This window comes from Salvia splendens, chromosome 20 (genome assembly GCF_004379255.2).
Source record: "Salvia splendens isolate huo1 chromosome 20, SspV2, whole genome shotgun sequence".
Classification (NCBI taxonomy): domain Eukaryota; kingdom Viridiplantae; phylum Streptophyta; class Magnoliopsida; order Lamiales; family Lamiaceae; genus Salvia; species Salvia splendens.
In genome coordinates this window covers 1131211-1147443 of record NC_056051.1, presented here as the reverse complement: position 1 = coordinate 1147443, position 16233 = coordinate 1131211, and the positions used below count along the sequence as shown (strand labels likewise).

At 36.6% G+C, this 16233-nt stretch overlaps 3 protein-coding genes across 3 annotated transcripts; 2 read left to right on the top strand and 1 right to left on the bottom strand.

Moving 5' to 3' along the window:
• Nucleotides 1-387: 387 nt before the first annotated feature.
• LOC121780793 (ERAD-associated E3 ubiquitin-protein ligase component HRD3A-like) lies at nt 388-4370 on the top strand. The gene is made up of 6 exons (XM_042178422.1): nt 388-1012; nt 1302-1793; nt 1931-2146; nt 2398-2721; nt 2880-3122; nt 3814-4370. The coding sequence occupies exons 1-6, from the start codon at nt 476-478 to the stop codon at nt 4018-4020; spliced, it is 2019 nt and encodes a 672-aa protein (XP_042034356.1). The 5' UTR covers nt 388-475; the 3' UTR covers nt 4021-4370.
• A 2885-nt stretch (nt 4371-7255) lies between these two features.
• Nucleotides 7256-7905, top strand: LOC121780767 (calcium-binding allergen Ole e 8-like). Its single transcript, XM_042178393.1, has one exon. The coding sequence runs from the start codon at nt 7305-7307 to the stop codon at nt 7755-7757; it is 453 nt and encodes a 150-aa protein (XP_042034327.1). The 5' UTR covers nt 7256-7304; the 3' UTR covers nt 7758-7905.
• A 278-nt stretch (nt 7906-8183) lies between these two features.
• Nucleotides 8184-11085, bottom strand: LOC121780728 (transcription factor ICE1-like). Its single transcript, XM_042178358.1, has 4 exons — nt 10029-11085; nt 8867-9103; nt 8615-8785; nt 8184-8431 (listed from the first exon to the last, which is right to left on the bottom strand). The coding sequence occupies exons 1-4, from the start codon at nt 10929-10931 to the stop codon at nt 8348-8350; spliced, it is 1395 nt and encodes a 464-aa protein (XP_042034292.1). The 5' UTR covers nt 10932-11085; the 3' UTR covers nt 8184-8347.
• Nucleotides 11086-16233: the final 5148 nt, after the last annotated feature.

Here is a 16233-nt window from a genome sequence, read left to right as displayed (position 1 = left end):
GTCGTATATTTTATTTTTGAATTTTTTCATCCTGAACATTTCAACTCTGATCACAATTGGTCATACACTAACAATTCCGTCAATTTTTAAACGGTTTTAACCCGATTTGACCGATTTTGATGGTTTTAACAGTCCCATTCGGGTTAAAACCGTTTAACAATCGGTCAAAATCGGGTTAAACCCGTTAAAAAATTGACGAATTGTTAGTGTAGGATCAATTATGATCCGAGTTGAAATGTTCAATATGCAAAAATTCAAAAAATAAAGTATAATACCAAAATCATAAAATGGGCATATGTTCAAGGCCAGTTTTGGCATTTATTCTAAACAATATTCAAGGATTTTGAGCTGGAGCGACTGTACGTGATAACGGAAAAAAACATTGACGCAGAGCACGAGCACGAGCACCTCAACATCCCATTAATTAGGAACAATTCGTAAAGCCCAAAGTACTACTCGGTGACGGTGTTCGGAAATGTTCTGCCGAAAAACCCAGCACCTGAGCTGCGCTCTTCTGCTTCTCATCCTGCCCGCCGCCGCTTCTCTCGCCCGCCCATTCGTTCTCGTCCTCTCCCAGGACGATCTCTCCGACGCCGCGGCCCTCAATCTGCCCGACGACGTTTCCGATTTCGACGACTTCCCCGATTCCGTGTCCAAACCCGACTGGCTCCTCGATCCCGGCTCCTGGTCCCCGCTTTTCGAGCCCGATCCCAACTCCAAAATCCCCAGCCCTAATCACGGCGACGACGCAATTTACTACAATGGGGTGAGCAAATTGGTGGATGCGGCGACCGGAGGGGAATTTAGAGTTATTGATGAGGCGGTGGCGGATATCGCTGCCGCTTCTTCCCTGGGGCATCCGCATGGCCAGTCGGTTATGGGGTTTTTGCATAGCATGGGGATTGGGAGGGAAAGGAACGACGCCAAAGCATTCCTGCATCACTATTTTGCTGCGCAGGGCGGAAATTTGCAGTCTAAGATGGCCTTGGCATACACTTACTATTGCCAGGAAGTAAGGTTTCTATTTTTGTTCTTGATTTTTTCATCTATTAATGGAAGTCATGGTTTGAAGTTTAAACCATTTGGTGGTGTTTGGTTTCCTAGATAAAATAGAAATAAGGATTGAGTTGTTAGATTATTTTAGTTGGAGGGGGTTAGCTATGACTAATTATTCCATGATTATTGAGTTAAGGATTGAATCTCATGAACCAAACACACTACCTATATAATCCCGGAGATACAATCTTGCAAACCGAACACCCCCATCGTTGTTGCTTTAATCCATGTTTATTTCGTTGCAGATGCATGAAAAGGCAGTTAAGTTGTATGCTGAACTGGCAGAGGTAGCAGTGAATAGTTTTCTTATTTCAAAGGATTCGCCTGTAATTGAGCCAGTCAGAATCCATACTGGTGCTGAGGAAAATAAAGAAGCTCTCAGGAAGTCTAGAGGAGAGGATGATGAAGATTTCCAGATTTTGGAATATCAGGCTCAAAAAGGCAATGCAGGTGCTATGTACAAAATTGGTATATTTTACTACTTTGGGTTGAGAGGAGTGAGGCGCAATCATGCTAAGGCATCACGGTGGTTCTCAAAGGCCGCGGAGAAGGGAGAGCCTAGATCAATGGAACTTCTTGGGGAGATATATGCTAGAGGTGCTGGGGTTGAACGTAACTATACTAAGGCTTTAGAATGGCTTACCCTGGCATCAAGACAACAACTTTATTCAGCTTACAATGGCATGGGATATTTATATGTAAAGGGTTATGGAGTGGAGAATAAGAATTACACGAAGGTATAATCTAATTATAGTTCATTGTTTTCTCCTGTTTGCCCTCCATTAATCATTTGGCTGTTCTTCCAATCTTTCCTTCTTACCACGCTGTTCACAGAGAGCTTTGACTGTATTTATGCTCCAAACTTCTTTTGCAGGCGAAAGAATACTTCGATAAAGCTGCTGAGAACGAAGAACCTTGTGGGTTCTACAGCCTTGGTGTGATGTATTTAAAGGGACTTGGGACTAAGCGGGACTTGAAGATAGCCACCAAGTACTTTGCACTGGCTGCTAATGCAGGTCAGCCAAAAGCATTCTACCAATTAGCGAAGATGTTTCATACCGGTGTCGGTCTCAAGAAGAATCTTCATATGGTAAGAATCAAGTCTTTAGACTCATACTAAAAAAATTATGGCATCTTCCTTTTACTTTCTGACAAGATCGAAGAATGTTTTAGTGCCTGATTAGTGATTCCCGCTAGTGCTTCAATTTCGTTTCCTCTTTTTCATTATCTCTGCTGGCATAGTACATCTCCCTTTCTCTTCTTGAGTGCATCTTTACTCTTTTGCAAATACCAAGTTAGGGTTTATGTAGTAATTCTATTCTGCACATCATTTCATTGCAGGCAATAGCACTATACAAACTTGTTGCAGAGCGTGGACCATGGAGTTCGTTGTCTAGATGGGCACTGGAGTCTTATCTGAAAGGTGATATTGGCAAAGCATTCCTTTTGTATTCAAGAATGGCAGAAATAGGGTATGAGGTCGCACAAAGTAATGCTGCTTGGATTTTGGACAAGTATGGGGAACACAGTATGTGCATGGGGGTGTCTGGCCACTGCACTGATGCTGAAAGGCATCAACGAGCTCATGTGCTATGGTGGCGAGCTTCTGAGCAGGGAAATGAACATGCTGCTTTGCTGATTGGGGATGCATATTACTATGGCCGAGTATGTAACGACATTGAACGTTCTTTATATGTCATCAATAAGGATGTCTTGTTTAATGATGTGATACTCCTTATACATCTTCTTTCATAAGATAAATGCATCTACAGGGCTATCGAGAGTATATGTACACTTATTTTCCTCACTCTTGTATTCTGTAGGGTACAGAACGGGATTTTGATCGTGCTGCTGAAGCCTATATGCACGCTAAATCTCAGTCCAATGCCCAGGCCATGTTCAACCTGGGATACATGCATGAGCATGGGTTGGGACTACCGTTGGATCTTCACCTTGCCAAGCGTTACTATGATCAAGCCTTAGAAGTTGATCCTGCTTCAAAGTTACCTGTAGCACTAGCCCTTGTCGGTCTGTGGATTAGAAGAAATCATGCCAACAGTTTCCTCGTGAGTCTTATTTTCTTTCCACCATATGTTGACTTTTTATTTCTCCTTGTTTTCACGTGGGCCTGTGATATGGAGCTGAACAATTTAATTACCTCCTCATTTCCTAATTATTCTTTTTTGGTTTGACATGGATGATGGATGTCCAAGTTTTGATTTTGGCAAAATGTATTTTTTCCTGCATGAATATATGTGCTGCCTATAATGCAAGGTGATTGTGGACCTTCAGTCTCAGAAAAAAAATTTATCTTTTCGGTTTATCCTTGATATCTAAGTTTTCATTCTGGCAAAGGTATTTTATGATATGATTAATCAGTAAGCAGCAGCACCAGCTATGGTTATATATGAGTAGTAAACTTTCCTTTTCTCACATAGTGCTTTTTCTACTTTTATTGGACTTAACTCTTTACTGCCTGCATTTATTTTGTACACTTAATTTGTAGTTCTGTGACCCATTGATGCTTACGAGTCGAGTTAACTTATGAGCTACACTTTACAAAATGACAAAATAACTCAGCCTTCTTCCTTTGGTTTGATTATATTCTGGAGTCATTTAGCTCTTCTGTAACATATCTTTTCCTCTCTTGAATTTGATTATTTGTGATCAAGGCTTTTGGTTTTGTTATGGAAAGAAATGGAGTAGATGAATGCTGGTATGTGGCTAATTTGTTGTACGATGACCGTGGTTATTCAGGTTGGTATGATTGATTCCCTCCCAGAAGTTTATCCAAAAGTGGAGGGATGGGTGGAGAACGTGATCATGGAAGAAGGCAATGCAACAATTCTGACGCTCTTTGTCTGCCTCCTCACAGTTCTTTACCTAAGGGAGCGTCGAAGGAGACATGCTGCTGTTGGAGACGTACCCCCTCATCAGCAGCCCGTTGCACCTCAACTTAATTGAATTTTACCCTAGAGATCTTGTTGTCTTGACCATATAAAACAAGGAAGGGAGGAAGGGAGGGATGTAGGTTTTCTGGCGCCTGATTCTATTGCAGGAAAATGTATAGGGGTTTGACTGTGCCTGAGCTTGGTCACAAAGTAAATTTTTTTTTCTAATGCTTTGTTGTAAAATAGGTGGTTCCATCTTGATGGGAACGAACGTAGAATTTATCTTTAGACGAAATATAGCCCAATAGATAGATATTCTTATTTAAAGTCTCTATGACTAAGGAACTAACAAAAAGGAAAGAATTCATATGCTACCCTTTAGTATGAACTCAATGAAGGGTTATTGTTTATGCTTTTCTCTGATTCGGATGTGCGGATGTGCCTTATAAATTATACTCCCTCCGTTTTTTAAAAATAGCAACTATTTCTATTTTTTGCCGTTCCTTAAAAATAGAAACTTTAGAATCTTTCTATTTTAGGACATGGACCTCATAATCCACTAACTCTATTTTCACTACTTTTTCTCTTCCTCTCTTACTTTACCGATTTTTCTCACTTATTTTACCAATTGTGTATTAATACTCGTGTCGTTTCAAATGTTTTTATTTTTTTAATAGGGAGAGAGTAATCGTTTAATATTCATATTGTTGGTTGCTTGCTGAATTATACGCCGTTATTGATCTTCCGGCTGAAGTTTTTCAGTGACCGTTGGATGAGGTGGAGTTTAGATGTCTTAATCTCAGCCGTTGATCTATGTAGCCGTAGATTAGAGTTTAAGAGCTTTCTTCTTGGTTTGCGGTGAGGATCACCTACAACAAATCCTACAACATTTCCTACTTCCACCCCTCACAAACATAATATATGTTGTTTAGTTTCCAGATTTCCAGCTTGATTCTTAGTTTATATTCTTCGCAATTACATTTTTGAATCATTCTCAGATTGAATACACCGACTTCAATACACATTCTTTATGAGTTCTTCATTTTATTATTGATTGTTTACGGTGGAATTTTTTACAATTGGTGCCGTGGGAATTGTGAATCGAATTCACAACAACAATAGCTTCCAGGTTTGAAGCGCAGAAGTTGGTGAGCATGCATATTTGCTCAAACGTATGCTTTGTCGATTATTGATTAAGATATTTGAATTGAATATCAACGAACGGAAGAATCAATGCATTTTCATAGAATTCCCTATCTCGTCTGATTCATCTTTATTATTACTTGTTTTTTTAATTGTTTTCATTAATTAAAAACTCAAAAATTGAGATCCTCCAAAATAGTGTATGAAATTTTATAGCAGTACTCAGATTGACTATTAGGGCATTAGCAGTGGGGCGCCTTAAGGCGCGCCACGTCATCAGTTTTATCCTCCTTCCCCCCACCTGCAGTGGGGCGCCCTAAGGTGCGCCCTATGACGCGCCACATCATCATTTTATTGTTTTGTTTAATTAATTTAAATGTTTTCAAATAACAAGTAACGAGTAAATAAAAAAACGTCTAAATAACACGTTTGCGCTTGTACGCGGTCGGTCGAGGATGAGGTCGCGGCCGCCTTCCCCTTGGCCTTCGCAGCCTTGATGCCGGGAGGACGCCGGGAGGACACCGGTGTGCCGGAACTCCCTTCATCCACGTACGTCCGGTTGAGGTCAACCGGGTGATTGCCGCTGCCGCTGCTCGTGTAATTACCAGCTTCAGTGGTCTTCGTCCTCTTCGGCGCACCAGTGTGCAGAATTCCACCTTGGAACTTCTGCTTGTCCCTCAAGAGCGCCCAGATGACCTCGTGCTTGAAGTCGCCGTACATCGACCGGTACGACAACAGCGCTTTAGCGCGCACGTCGCTCAAGCTCTCGTCGCTCCCCTGTGCCCGCGTGAACTTCTCGAACTCCGCCGCGTACAAGTTCACTTGCTTCTTCACTTGATCCCAGTGCTTGCGAAGTTGCTCACGTTTGTGCTTGTACGCGGTCGGCGGCTTGGCCTCATTGTAGAGGCCGGCGATGCGCTCCCAGTACGCGCCCTGCCTCTGGTTGTTCGTGAAAATTGGGTCTTCCGATATATCTACCCAACACCGGGCCAAAATGAGGGTTTCGTCGTCGGTGTAGTTCGTACGGCCGGGAGGCGGCAACTTCTGCGCCCGCTGCCGGTTCTGCTTCTTTTTGGTTGGGGCGGAAGCGGTCGCGGCGGGTTCGGGATCGGGATCGGGATCGGAAGACGGCTCCATGTCAGACAACCCGTACGATTCCGTACTGAAATCGGGATCGTACTGGGTGTCGGCGTCGAACGAACGATATTCGCCGGGTTCTGTACCCGGCCAACGCGCCTCTCCGCTAAACATAGGACTATTGGGAATTGAATCCATTTCGTAGTAATTATGTAAATGTATAAGTTTCGAAAGTGAAATCATGAAATGAAATTACAAATAAACTCTATTTATAAAAAAACGAAACCGCGAGACATCGTTCGCGTCGATCGTCCGCGTAGCCCACAGTGGGCCGGACGATGGCGCAGACGATGGCCTATCGTCCGCGGCCATCGTCCGCGTAGGCCGCAATGGGGCAGACGATGGCGCGGACGATGGACATCGTCCGCCCTATACTCCACGCCCTTAGTATAAGGCACAACGATCGTCCGCGGCCTATGTCACGCACCCGCAATGGGGCGAACGATGGCGGGCGCGGATGATGCGCGCCATCGGGCGTGCCATCGTCCGCCCCATTGCGGATGGCCTTAGTCTTCGTGTTCGATATCTTCTGCCAACTATATACTTACAGTTGGTTTTAGTGGTAATAAATTGTGCATCAGTATGCTATGTAGAGATTGAGCCTTATGTCCTTGCGTAGCACAACGTCATGATCGCCAATCTCCATTATTGCATTTGACAATTCATCCATTTGCTTAGAAATTACAACTTCCGCATGGTACAATTCTCTTTTTGTCACGGTGTTTAATTTCCTTTTGGGGTGGATTCTCACAAGATCAACATCTCTAAGGATCATTTGCAATGCTGAAATTAACGACATGTGTATGATACGTTTATATATAAATTTTAATGAAGATATTAAAATGCTAGTATTAAAACAAAATATTTAATGAAGATATCTCAAAATGATTGTTAACGTGAATGCGTGTCATCGGAATGATGCGGAGGTTTCACCATTTCCGCGCCACGAATCAAATTTCATTTTCGCAGTCACCATCTTTGATAAGTGTATCAAACGCGTTGCACCGCCTATAAAATACACCATTCCCTACTGCACAACTCATCTCTCTCTCTCTTCCTTATCCATTAACAACAGAAATGTCGACCAATAATCAACCCCCAAATCCCAAGCCCGACACGAACCACATCGGCAAAGTCTTCGCGCGCTTCGATTCCAACAGCGACGGCAAGATCTCCGCCGCGGAGCTCTCCGGCGTCCTCGAAGCCCTCGGATCCGCGGCCTCCCCCGACGAGGTGGACCGGATGATGCAGGAGATCGACACCGACCGAGACGGCCACATCAGCCTCGACGAATTCGCCGCCTTCTTTCCTAGCAACAAGTCGGAGCTGATGGAGGCCTTCAACCTCTACGACCAGGACCACGACGGCAAGATCTCCGCGACGGAGCTCCACCAGATCCTGTCTCGCCTCGGGGAGCGCTGCTCCGAGCTCGATTGCGCCGGGATGATCAAGTCCGTCGATTCCGATGGGGACGGCTTCGTCAATTTTGACGAGTTTAGGAAGATGATGACTGCCGCTAAGTCTAACTAACGATGCCCCTTAGATTTGCTACTCAAATTAGGTCTTATACTAATTTTCTCTTTCTCTTTCTCTTTCTCTTTCTTTCTTTCTCTTAATCATTAGTGGTGTATATATTATATGCGATTTACACAAGTCATACGCTACTTGTCTCATTGAATACGTATTTTTCATTTCTACTTCTACACATTTGTATGCGATGACAAATCAGAGTTGATTAACAGTACCAATCGTTGAAGAGGTCAAGATTTGTCATGGAAAATAGAAATATAGTCGTTGTCATTTAAATGGCGTATTTAAAAAGAAAATCCAAGTGTTTAGTTAACGTGATTAAAATTAAATTAAAAAACAGAAGTACATAAGTAAATGTCAATCTTGGTCTTAAATATATGGTTAGAATATGAAAATGTCAAAAAAATGTAAGTCGAATTAACCCCATGAAAATGATAAGCGACTCATCCACAACCCGGCTTATTCATAAACGCCAATATAAAAATGGATTAGCAACATCTGGGAATTCAAAGACACGAAACAAATCTAAATGACCAAACAAGAAAGATAATGATTGAAATTGAGAAGGACTTGTTTAGAGTTGAAGGTGGTCAGTGCATGCCATGGAAGCCAGCAGAATCGAGGAGCACTGCCTTTATCTGGTCAGGGTTTAGCTCTTGCCCTTCTTCCCATTGCTGATCACACATTCCACACATAGTTAAGCTATAAACAATCACTATTTACTAGTCTATATATTGAAGATGGCTTAGTTATAAATAGATGAATACAAATTATTGAAATAAACATATAAATTTTCAATCATCTTCAGCTAACAAACCCTACTAATAGTAAATGCTAGAGCTGTATAATAAAAATACCTCAGCTCGGAAAATATCGAGTGCAAAGCCATTGAAGCAGCTGATGACAGCTTGTTGGATGTCTAGGCCAAGATTGTCGATTGCAGTCAGAGTGGAGAGTAGAATCCCGGGTTTACGCCCACAAAACATGTGGATGTTTACTGCATTTCCTTCCCTTAGTCTCACCTCAACCTATCATGACATACTCTAATAAATTGCAAATTTGATATATCATTCAAGTGTATATGTGGATTATCAAATTGAGTAATTTACCCTAGCCGGTTGTCCGGTTGGGCTGCTCAATGGGCTTGCAAAGGCGCTCGGGCAGAGCTCCTCCTTGATGCGGGCAGGAATCCCAGGCGTTGTAGGCGTCATGGGGTAGAAGCTCATGTTTGTGGTCGGGGTAGATGCACCCGGGATGGCCTCGAGTTCGTTGTGGAGGTCGTTGATCTTCTGCAGGAGCTCCTTCAAGTAATCAATGGCATCCCCTAGTATTGATGCCCTATCCATCTGTTTCCATAACATGGGATTTATGTGTTAATGCATGAAATGGTCTAACAAATTCAAAACCAATCAATAATAATTCATCAAACTAAATGGTAATTGGCTTGAATTGTTTTTATCTATTCATTCAGTTACTCAAATAAACGTGGCATAAGAAACTTCAAAATTAGAATTTTTCATCTTTGATTGGTTTTATTTTTTTTAGTGTTTTTTCAATTATAGTTAAAATCAGAGCAAGTATCTAGCTAGTGTCAGAATCAGTGATTGAAAATTGAATTTCCATTTTGTGTCAAGGAATGTTGAAGGTCTCTCCAGGGAATGAATAAATACATGTAACTACACATTATAACTTATGACCTTGAATCGGTTTGTTTAAAAAGAGAATGAGGAAGTGGTGATAACAATAATGCTACTATTAATGGCAAATAATAAGTGAAAATTTTCAGCTGAAATTCAAATGTCAGCTGAAGAAAATACTACTATAAAATGTGTTAATTGAATAAATAATAAAAGCATACTAGTATTTGAATATCTGGTGTGTGGTCCTAAATGCAACATGTATTTCAGAAAAATAAGTTCTTCATAGATTCCATGTGACTGAATTAAATGCTATCAGTCTATCACACACACTACTTTAATGTGCATGCCTCCTCTCTCAATCAGTGGTAGAATATGCCAATAAAAATCCACAACTCATAAATAATCACACACCAAAATATTGAATCAAATCGAAACATCACGAGAGAAAGAAAAAGATATAAAAAACATAATAATTGGAAACAAGAATGAAATGAAGAACGTGAATGGGTAAAGAAACAAAAACTGAATAATAATTGGAAACAAGAATGAAATGAAGAACGTGAATGGGTAAAGAAGCAAAAACTGAATAATTGGAAAGAAGAATGAGTGATTAGGAGCATATGTTATGTACCTTACTAATCTTGGGCACGACAGACCTGAGCGTGTAGAGTCTATCATTGAGCTTCTTCCGGCGGCGCCGCTCCGCCATCAAATTCTTGGCCGGAAGGCCCTTCTTCTTCTTCCCCTTTCCGTCGACGACGACGTTCCTAACACTACTCTCTAACAAGTTATCATCATCAGAATCACAGTTGAAATTAGATCCATCAATGCTCAAATCATCCCCACTGCTCATTCCTAATTTCCTCTCATTAAATACTAATATCTGATTATTATTATTATTATTTCTATTATCTAAGCTCAAACACCCCAAATTACTCCCAAGATTCTTCCTGAGAGCAGCCCTCTTCTGGAACAGCGTCGGCTGAGGCCCCATCGATGACCCGAGCGGCTTCAAAACCTTGGATCTGTTGTTGAAGAGAAACGAATTGCCATCCAACATGGCGTCGCCGCAGTTGGGAATCCGGTGATGAATAGTACTACTATTATTATTCAATGCGGTCTCCAGATATCCACTCTCGAAGGCCGCGTTGTTGTTGTTGTTGTTGTTGTTGTTGTTTTGGATCAACAGTGGCTTGGGCTGTGAAAAGTAGTTGAGTTGGTGGCTGAAAACGGAGGCGGATGTTGGAGAGCATGACGCCGACGAATCCACCGCCATGGGGTTGTTGAATCTTGGTGAGAAGGAGCCGTTGGCGATGTACCAGTCTTCGTTCTCGGCTTCCAGCATCGATTTGAAGCTCGACATTTCCATCTCTTCGTTAGTAGTATTATTCGCCAAGCTCATATCCTCGTTGTTCTCCTTGTCGTTGTTGTTGTTGTTGTTTTGGGGCGGATCAGGCGCGGGCCAAGAAGACGCCTGCTCGTCGTCGCCGTCTCCGCCTTTGGAGCCGTCCATCCAGAGCATCCCATTCAGCATCCTCCTTTTATTTTGTCTTCAATTAATTTCTCGATTGAACGTTTGGGGAAAGGAAAGGGAATGAAACTTCTACTTAATTCAAAGAGAGAAAGAGGAAGAAATGAATGTGTCAATACTAATAGATTTCAAGCATTAAGCACTATCTCCAGCTGTATCTTTCATCTTCATAGTGATAGTGTATATATATAGGATTTCTGCATTTGCACTAATTTATACTCTCTATTTTTTACCTTTCAAATTTAAATGTTACTTAGTATTTACTTTTTTGTAATAAAACATTTCTCTTCTCTTTTCTTGTTCAGTTATTTTTTTTCTCAACTTTAATACGCTTGACAACTATATCTAAAATCTCATACAGTATTATTCAATAATGTTGTCATCTTGAATTATGAATTATGAGACGCAAAATATTAGAAAAAAGAGAATATAATAATCGAAAATAAAGTATTATACTAAGAAGTTTTCTATGTATTTAAGTGGTTTCCATTTTTTATTTCATGTTTTCTTGTACGAAAAATATAGGAAAATTGAGAAAATATTACTCCATTCACCCACAATCAATAATTTTAAAACTGAAAGATACATATTTTACTGTGAAATTAATAAAGTAGGACAAAAAAGAGGTTATTCAAGAAAAAATTACTTTTATCTTATCTCGTGTTATTTAAGAATATAATTATTCTGAATGAGACGTAAATAATATTAAAAAAAGAGAACATAATAAAGATAAGGAAATACTTGAAACTTTCTATTGTTTTAGTGGTTCCTATTTTTTATTTCTGATTTTCTTCTATTAAAATATCAGAAAATTGAAAAAAATATTACTCCATTCAACCAGAATCAATAATTTTAAAATTGAAAAATACGTGTTTTAATGTGAAATTAACAAAGTAGTAGAAAAAAAATAGGTTGATGTTTTATTAGTGAAAATTGAAAATGTGAAATCAATCAAGTAGTAGAAGAAAATAGGTTGATGATTTAATAGTGATAATTGAAAAGTTAGAGATGAAATAAATGGTGGATCATGTTATAATAAATGAAATAAAACCAATCTTTGTGGATGTATCAAAATTTAAAAAAAATATATGTTTATTGATTGTGATGAATAAAATACTTATCATATTATCCAAATTTATTCAAGAAAAAACTAGCACTTTATGTACGAGATAAGTTATCTAATTTTGCTGTTAAAAGACTGGAAAAGGAGAGAATATTTTTATTGATAGTATATAATTTTCATTTAAGGGCAGACACTCATATAAATATTTCTGTCTCATGTATGTCTGAATTCAGTGGTTTCATAGTTGGAATCATTTTCAAGGTATTTCAGGCTTTTCGTTTGTGATCTCATATAGATTGTTAAGGAAAGTACACCTGATTTATAATTCTGTTGTGTTTTATCTAAAAATAGGATGCCAGCAAATTATTACAGCTAATATTGTGAGAAGGGGACAAATGGATTCAGATATTTGTCATTTAAACCGGCTGAAATAAAGCTCTATTTGAAGTTTGAACTATAGTGTGAACAACTGAATAGCTGATATTTTACTTAAGGATGGAGTCATTGAGCTAAGACGTCACACAAATTAAATATTAATTACTCCCTATCGGTCTATATTAATTGTCCTCTAATAGTCTGTCCCCATAAATTATCCAATTTTACTTTTGCCATGATAATTTACTTTTACCATAAATGATAAGTTCTACTATTCTATTAAAGAATAGACACCCATATTATATATATATATATATATATATATATATATATATAGGGATGTATTCATTTCCTTTTTGCATATTTTCTCCTTTTTTCCTTCTTGATCTCAGCCCCACGATTTTGTCATCCGACGGTTAGATTAGTGCCACGTGTCATTTAATAATGCAGATTTTCTGTTGAATAATGCACACCGACTAATAATGTACCATTATAATGTAATAATGCAGATTTTCAGTTGAATAATGCACACCGGCTAATAATGCACCATTATAGTGTAATAATGCAGATCATCTGGACCGTTGATGAATGAGATCTAACGGCTCATATTAAGAAGAATAAAGGATCTAAGGGATGAATAGGAGAATAACGCTCCCCTATATATATATATATATATATATATATATATATATATATATATAGGGTTTTGATCCATACAAAACCATTCTTAATACAAAAATGCAGAACCAAGCATACAAAAGTCATTTTTAGGTCATTGTAAGCTTATTTTTATGTCATTATAGTAAGGATGACATGAAATGATCTTAGCATGACCTCAAACCCAAAGGTTATAATACGACCTAAAACTGCTTTACAATGACCCTCCGTGTTTTTGTTTATTTATTGACCATTGGATTGTCAAATCTCATGGTCAGGATTTGGTCTGGATTTTGTATTGAGATCAAGTTTTGTATTGATCATTTTCATATATATATATATATATATATATATATATATATATATATATATATATATATATATATAGTTTTGATCTATGCAAAACTAGATTTAAATACAGAAACGCAGAACAATATCATAATTAGGTCACTTTTAGGTCATAATTAGGTAATTTTTAGGTCATGCTAACAAAGCATGACCTAAAACGATCTTAGCATGACCTAAAACGATCTTAGCATGACATTAAACCCAAATATTATAATATGACCTAAAATTGCTTAATTATGACCTTCCGTGTTTTTGGTTAATTATTGACCATTAGATCATCTAATCCTAGGGCCAAGATTTGGTCTGCATTTCTGGATTTAAACACATACTTATTTTGATCATCTCCATATATATATATATATATATATTAATATGTATGTTTTATATGTGTTATAATTGTGTATATGTATTATGTATTATGTATTGTGCAATGATATCTTAGATCATCTCCAATCACGCATTAAAATTTAAATATCATTTTTTATTGAAAACTTCTCCAATTATATTGCCAATCTAAATCGATTTTTGCATTTTTCTATGTACTTCCTCCGTCCCGCATTAATTGTCACACTTACGTTTTTGCACTCATTTTGTAAAAATAATAATAAATAGTTAAAGTCGAGAAATATTAAAATAAGAGAGATAATAAGGTAGAGAAGAGTCTTATTTATATTATTCTCTCTCTTACTTTACTACTTTTCTACTTTAACTATTTATTATCATTTTTACAAAATGAGTGCAGAAATGCAAGTGTAACAGTTAATGCGGGACGGAGGAGTAATATACTAGATGTGGGTGTATATTGTAACTACTGCAAAACGTATACTAAAAAACGTATATAGTGTAAATTTTAAGTTTAAAATAGATGGTAGTAAAATTATTTTTTTGTGTGACACATACTAAAAAAATAAGTTTAAATTTGTGTAAATAGTTGTAGGTGACAACGATTAATCGGTAGCTTTTGTATATATTTGAGGCTTTATGGGTTATTTTAGTTAGGTTGTTAAGTAATGGTCACCAGATTTATGATTTTGTTGTGTTTTTGTCTAAAAATAGGTTGTAAGCAAATGATTGCAATACAATACAACTAATTAATTTTAGAGAAATGATTTATACACATAATGACATTGTCATAATAGGGCTAAAATAGTAATTTTATATTATATTGTGTATTATTAAATTAATGTGTTACATGTATACTATTTTACCCTTAATGGTATAAAATGTATGTATGTCTTCAATTAAGGAAGGTGGTGTCTTAATGAGATTTGTGCCTAGCATTTTATTACATTTCAAAGATTTTTAATTCATATTTTTTTATTAAGTTCACTCTCCTCTTCTCTAATTATATGTCTATCAATAAATTTTCCCTTTTTCTCGAATTATAATTCTCCATCAATAAATTCTCATTTTTCTTTTTCTCCAGTTATAGTTTTCCATCAATAAATTATCTCTTTTCTAATTTGCTCATTTCTACTTTTCTATAACAATAAAAAAATATTTATATTATTTTATCACATACGGATTACAATACGCATTTGATTAATTCCCTTTGCTTTTTTCTTCACAAAATTAATACTACTAACTTTTCATTCTCAAAACAAAATTATTTATTTATGAGAATAATAACTTTATTTCCAAAATAGTAGTAGTAACTTTTATTTGCAATAATAGTAACTTTTATTTGCAATAATAGTAACTTTTATTCCCAAAACATTAACTTTTATTTACAAGGATTATAAATTTTATTCATAAGAATAATAACTTTTATTTATTGGAACAATAATTTTATTTAACTAGAACTATAACTATTATTTGTTACAATAATGCTTTTATTGATTATATTAATTAAAATGATTAATTTTTTTCACAATTATAATAACTCTTGTAAAATAGCAAAAATAAATACTCTCTCCGTCCCTGAAAATTTGTCACATTTCATTTTCTTCACTCGTTTTGGAAAAATGATAATAAATAGTATAAGTGGAGAGAGGATAAAGTAAGAGAGAGAATAATGTAGAGAAGACTCTCATCTACGTTATTATCTCTCTTACTTTACCCTCCACTTTAGCTATTTATTTATCAGTTTTCTAAAACGAGTGCAGAAAATTAAATATGACAAATTTTCAGGGACGGAGGGAGTAACTTTTTTCGCAATAAATAACTTTTATTTGCAACTAACTATATTAGAGCAATAAATTTATATATTAAACACTATGGTTTTGCATAATAAATGTAAATTTTATTCCCAATAACAATACTCTTTATTCAATGATGAAGGACAGTTAAGTAAATAACAAGCTCTCTATCTATCCATAGACCAAAGAATTTGAGTCATAGAAACCTATTATTGATCCTTTTAAAATAATAAATTTTATTCAAAAGACAATAACTTTTCTTGAAAATAACAATATATTTCATTTATTAGATAATGAATTTTATTAATAAAAAGAATAAATTTTAGTAATTAAAATAATAGTATTAATAAATTAAATTCTCAAGATTATAATTTTATTAATAAACTGATAAATTTTATTTGTAAGAACAATCATTTTTAGTTTTATATTTTTTAAAAAATCAAATGAGTATTTTCTCATAAAATTAAATGGTATGTACAAAAAATACTCTAATTAAAATTACGAATACTCTAATTAAGACTTTAAGTACTTTAATTAAAACCATGAATACTTGAAGTTGATTTCTTCAATTTTTTAAATTCTGAAACATTACCGTCAAACTTCGATATAATCACATGTTTCTTAGTTCATCTACTTAACATTTTAAAGGTATATGAATAATATGTTACTATCTTTTTCTTACAATATTAGAGTCCTCTAAATTCGAAATAACATGCAATAAATT

What these genes read in the sequence shown, in the direction of transcription:
- LOC121780793 (XM_042178422.1), top strand. Translation starts at nt 476, where the DNA reads ATGTTCTGCCGAAAAACCCAGCACCTGAGCTGCGCTCTTCTGCTTCTC. An exon ending in AGAATAAGAATTACACGAAG is followed by an intron (nt 1,794 to 1,930) that starts GTATAATCTAAT and finishes CTTCTTTTGCAG; the next exon opens with GCGAAAGAATACTTCGATAA. An exon ending in ATGCATATTACTATGGCCGA is followed by an intron (nt 2,722 to 2,879) that starts GTATGTAACGAC and finishes TGTATTCTGTAG; the next exon opens with GGTACAGAACGGGATTTTGA.
- LOC121780767 (XM_042178393.1), top strand. Translation starts at nt 7,305, where the DNA reads ATGTCGACCAATAATCAACCCCCAAATCCCAAGCCCGACACGAACCAC.
- LOC121780728 (XM_042178358.1), bottom strand. Translation starts at nt 10,931, where the DNA reads ATGCTGAATGGGATGCTCTGGATGGACGGCTCCAAAGGCGGAGACGGC. An exon ending in TCGTGCCCAAGATTAGTAAG is followed by an intron (nt 9,104 to 10,028) that starts GTACATAACATA and finishes TTATGGAAACAG; the next exon opens with ATGGATAGGGCATCAATACT. An exon ending in TCGATATTTTCCGAGCTGAG is followed by an intron (nt 8,432 to 8,614) that starts GTATTTTTATTA and finishes ATGTGTGATCAG; the next exon opens with CAATGGGAAGAAGGGCAAGA.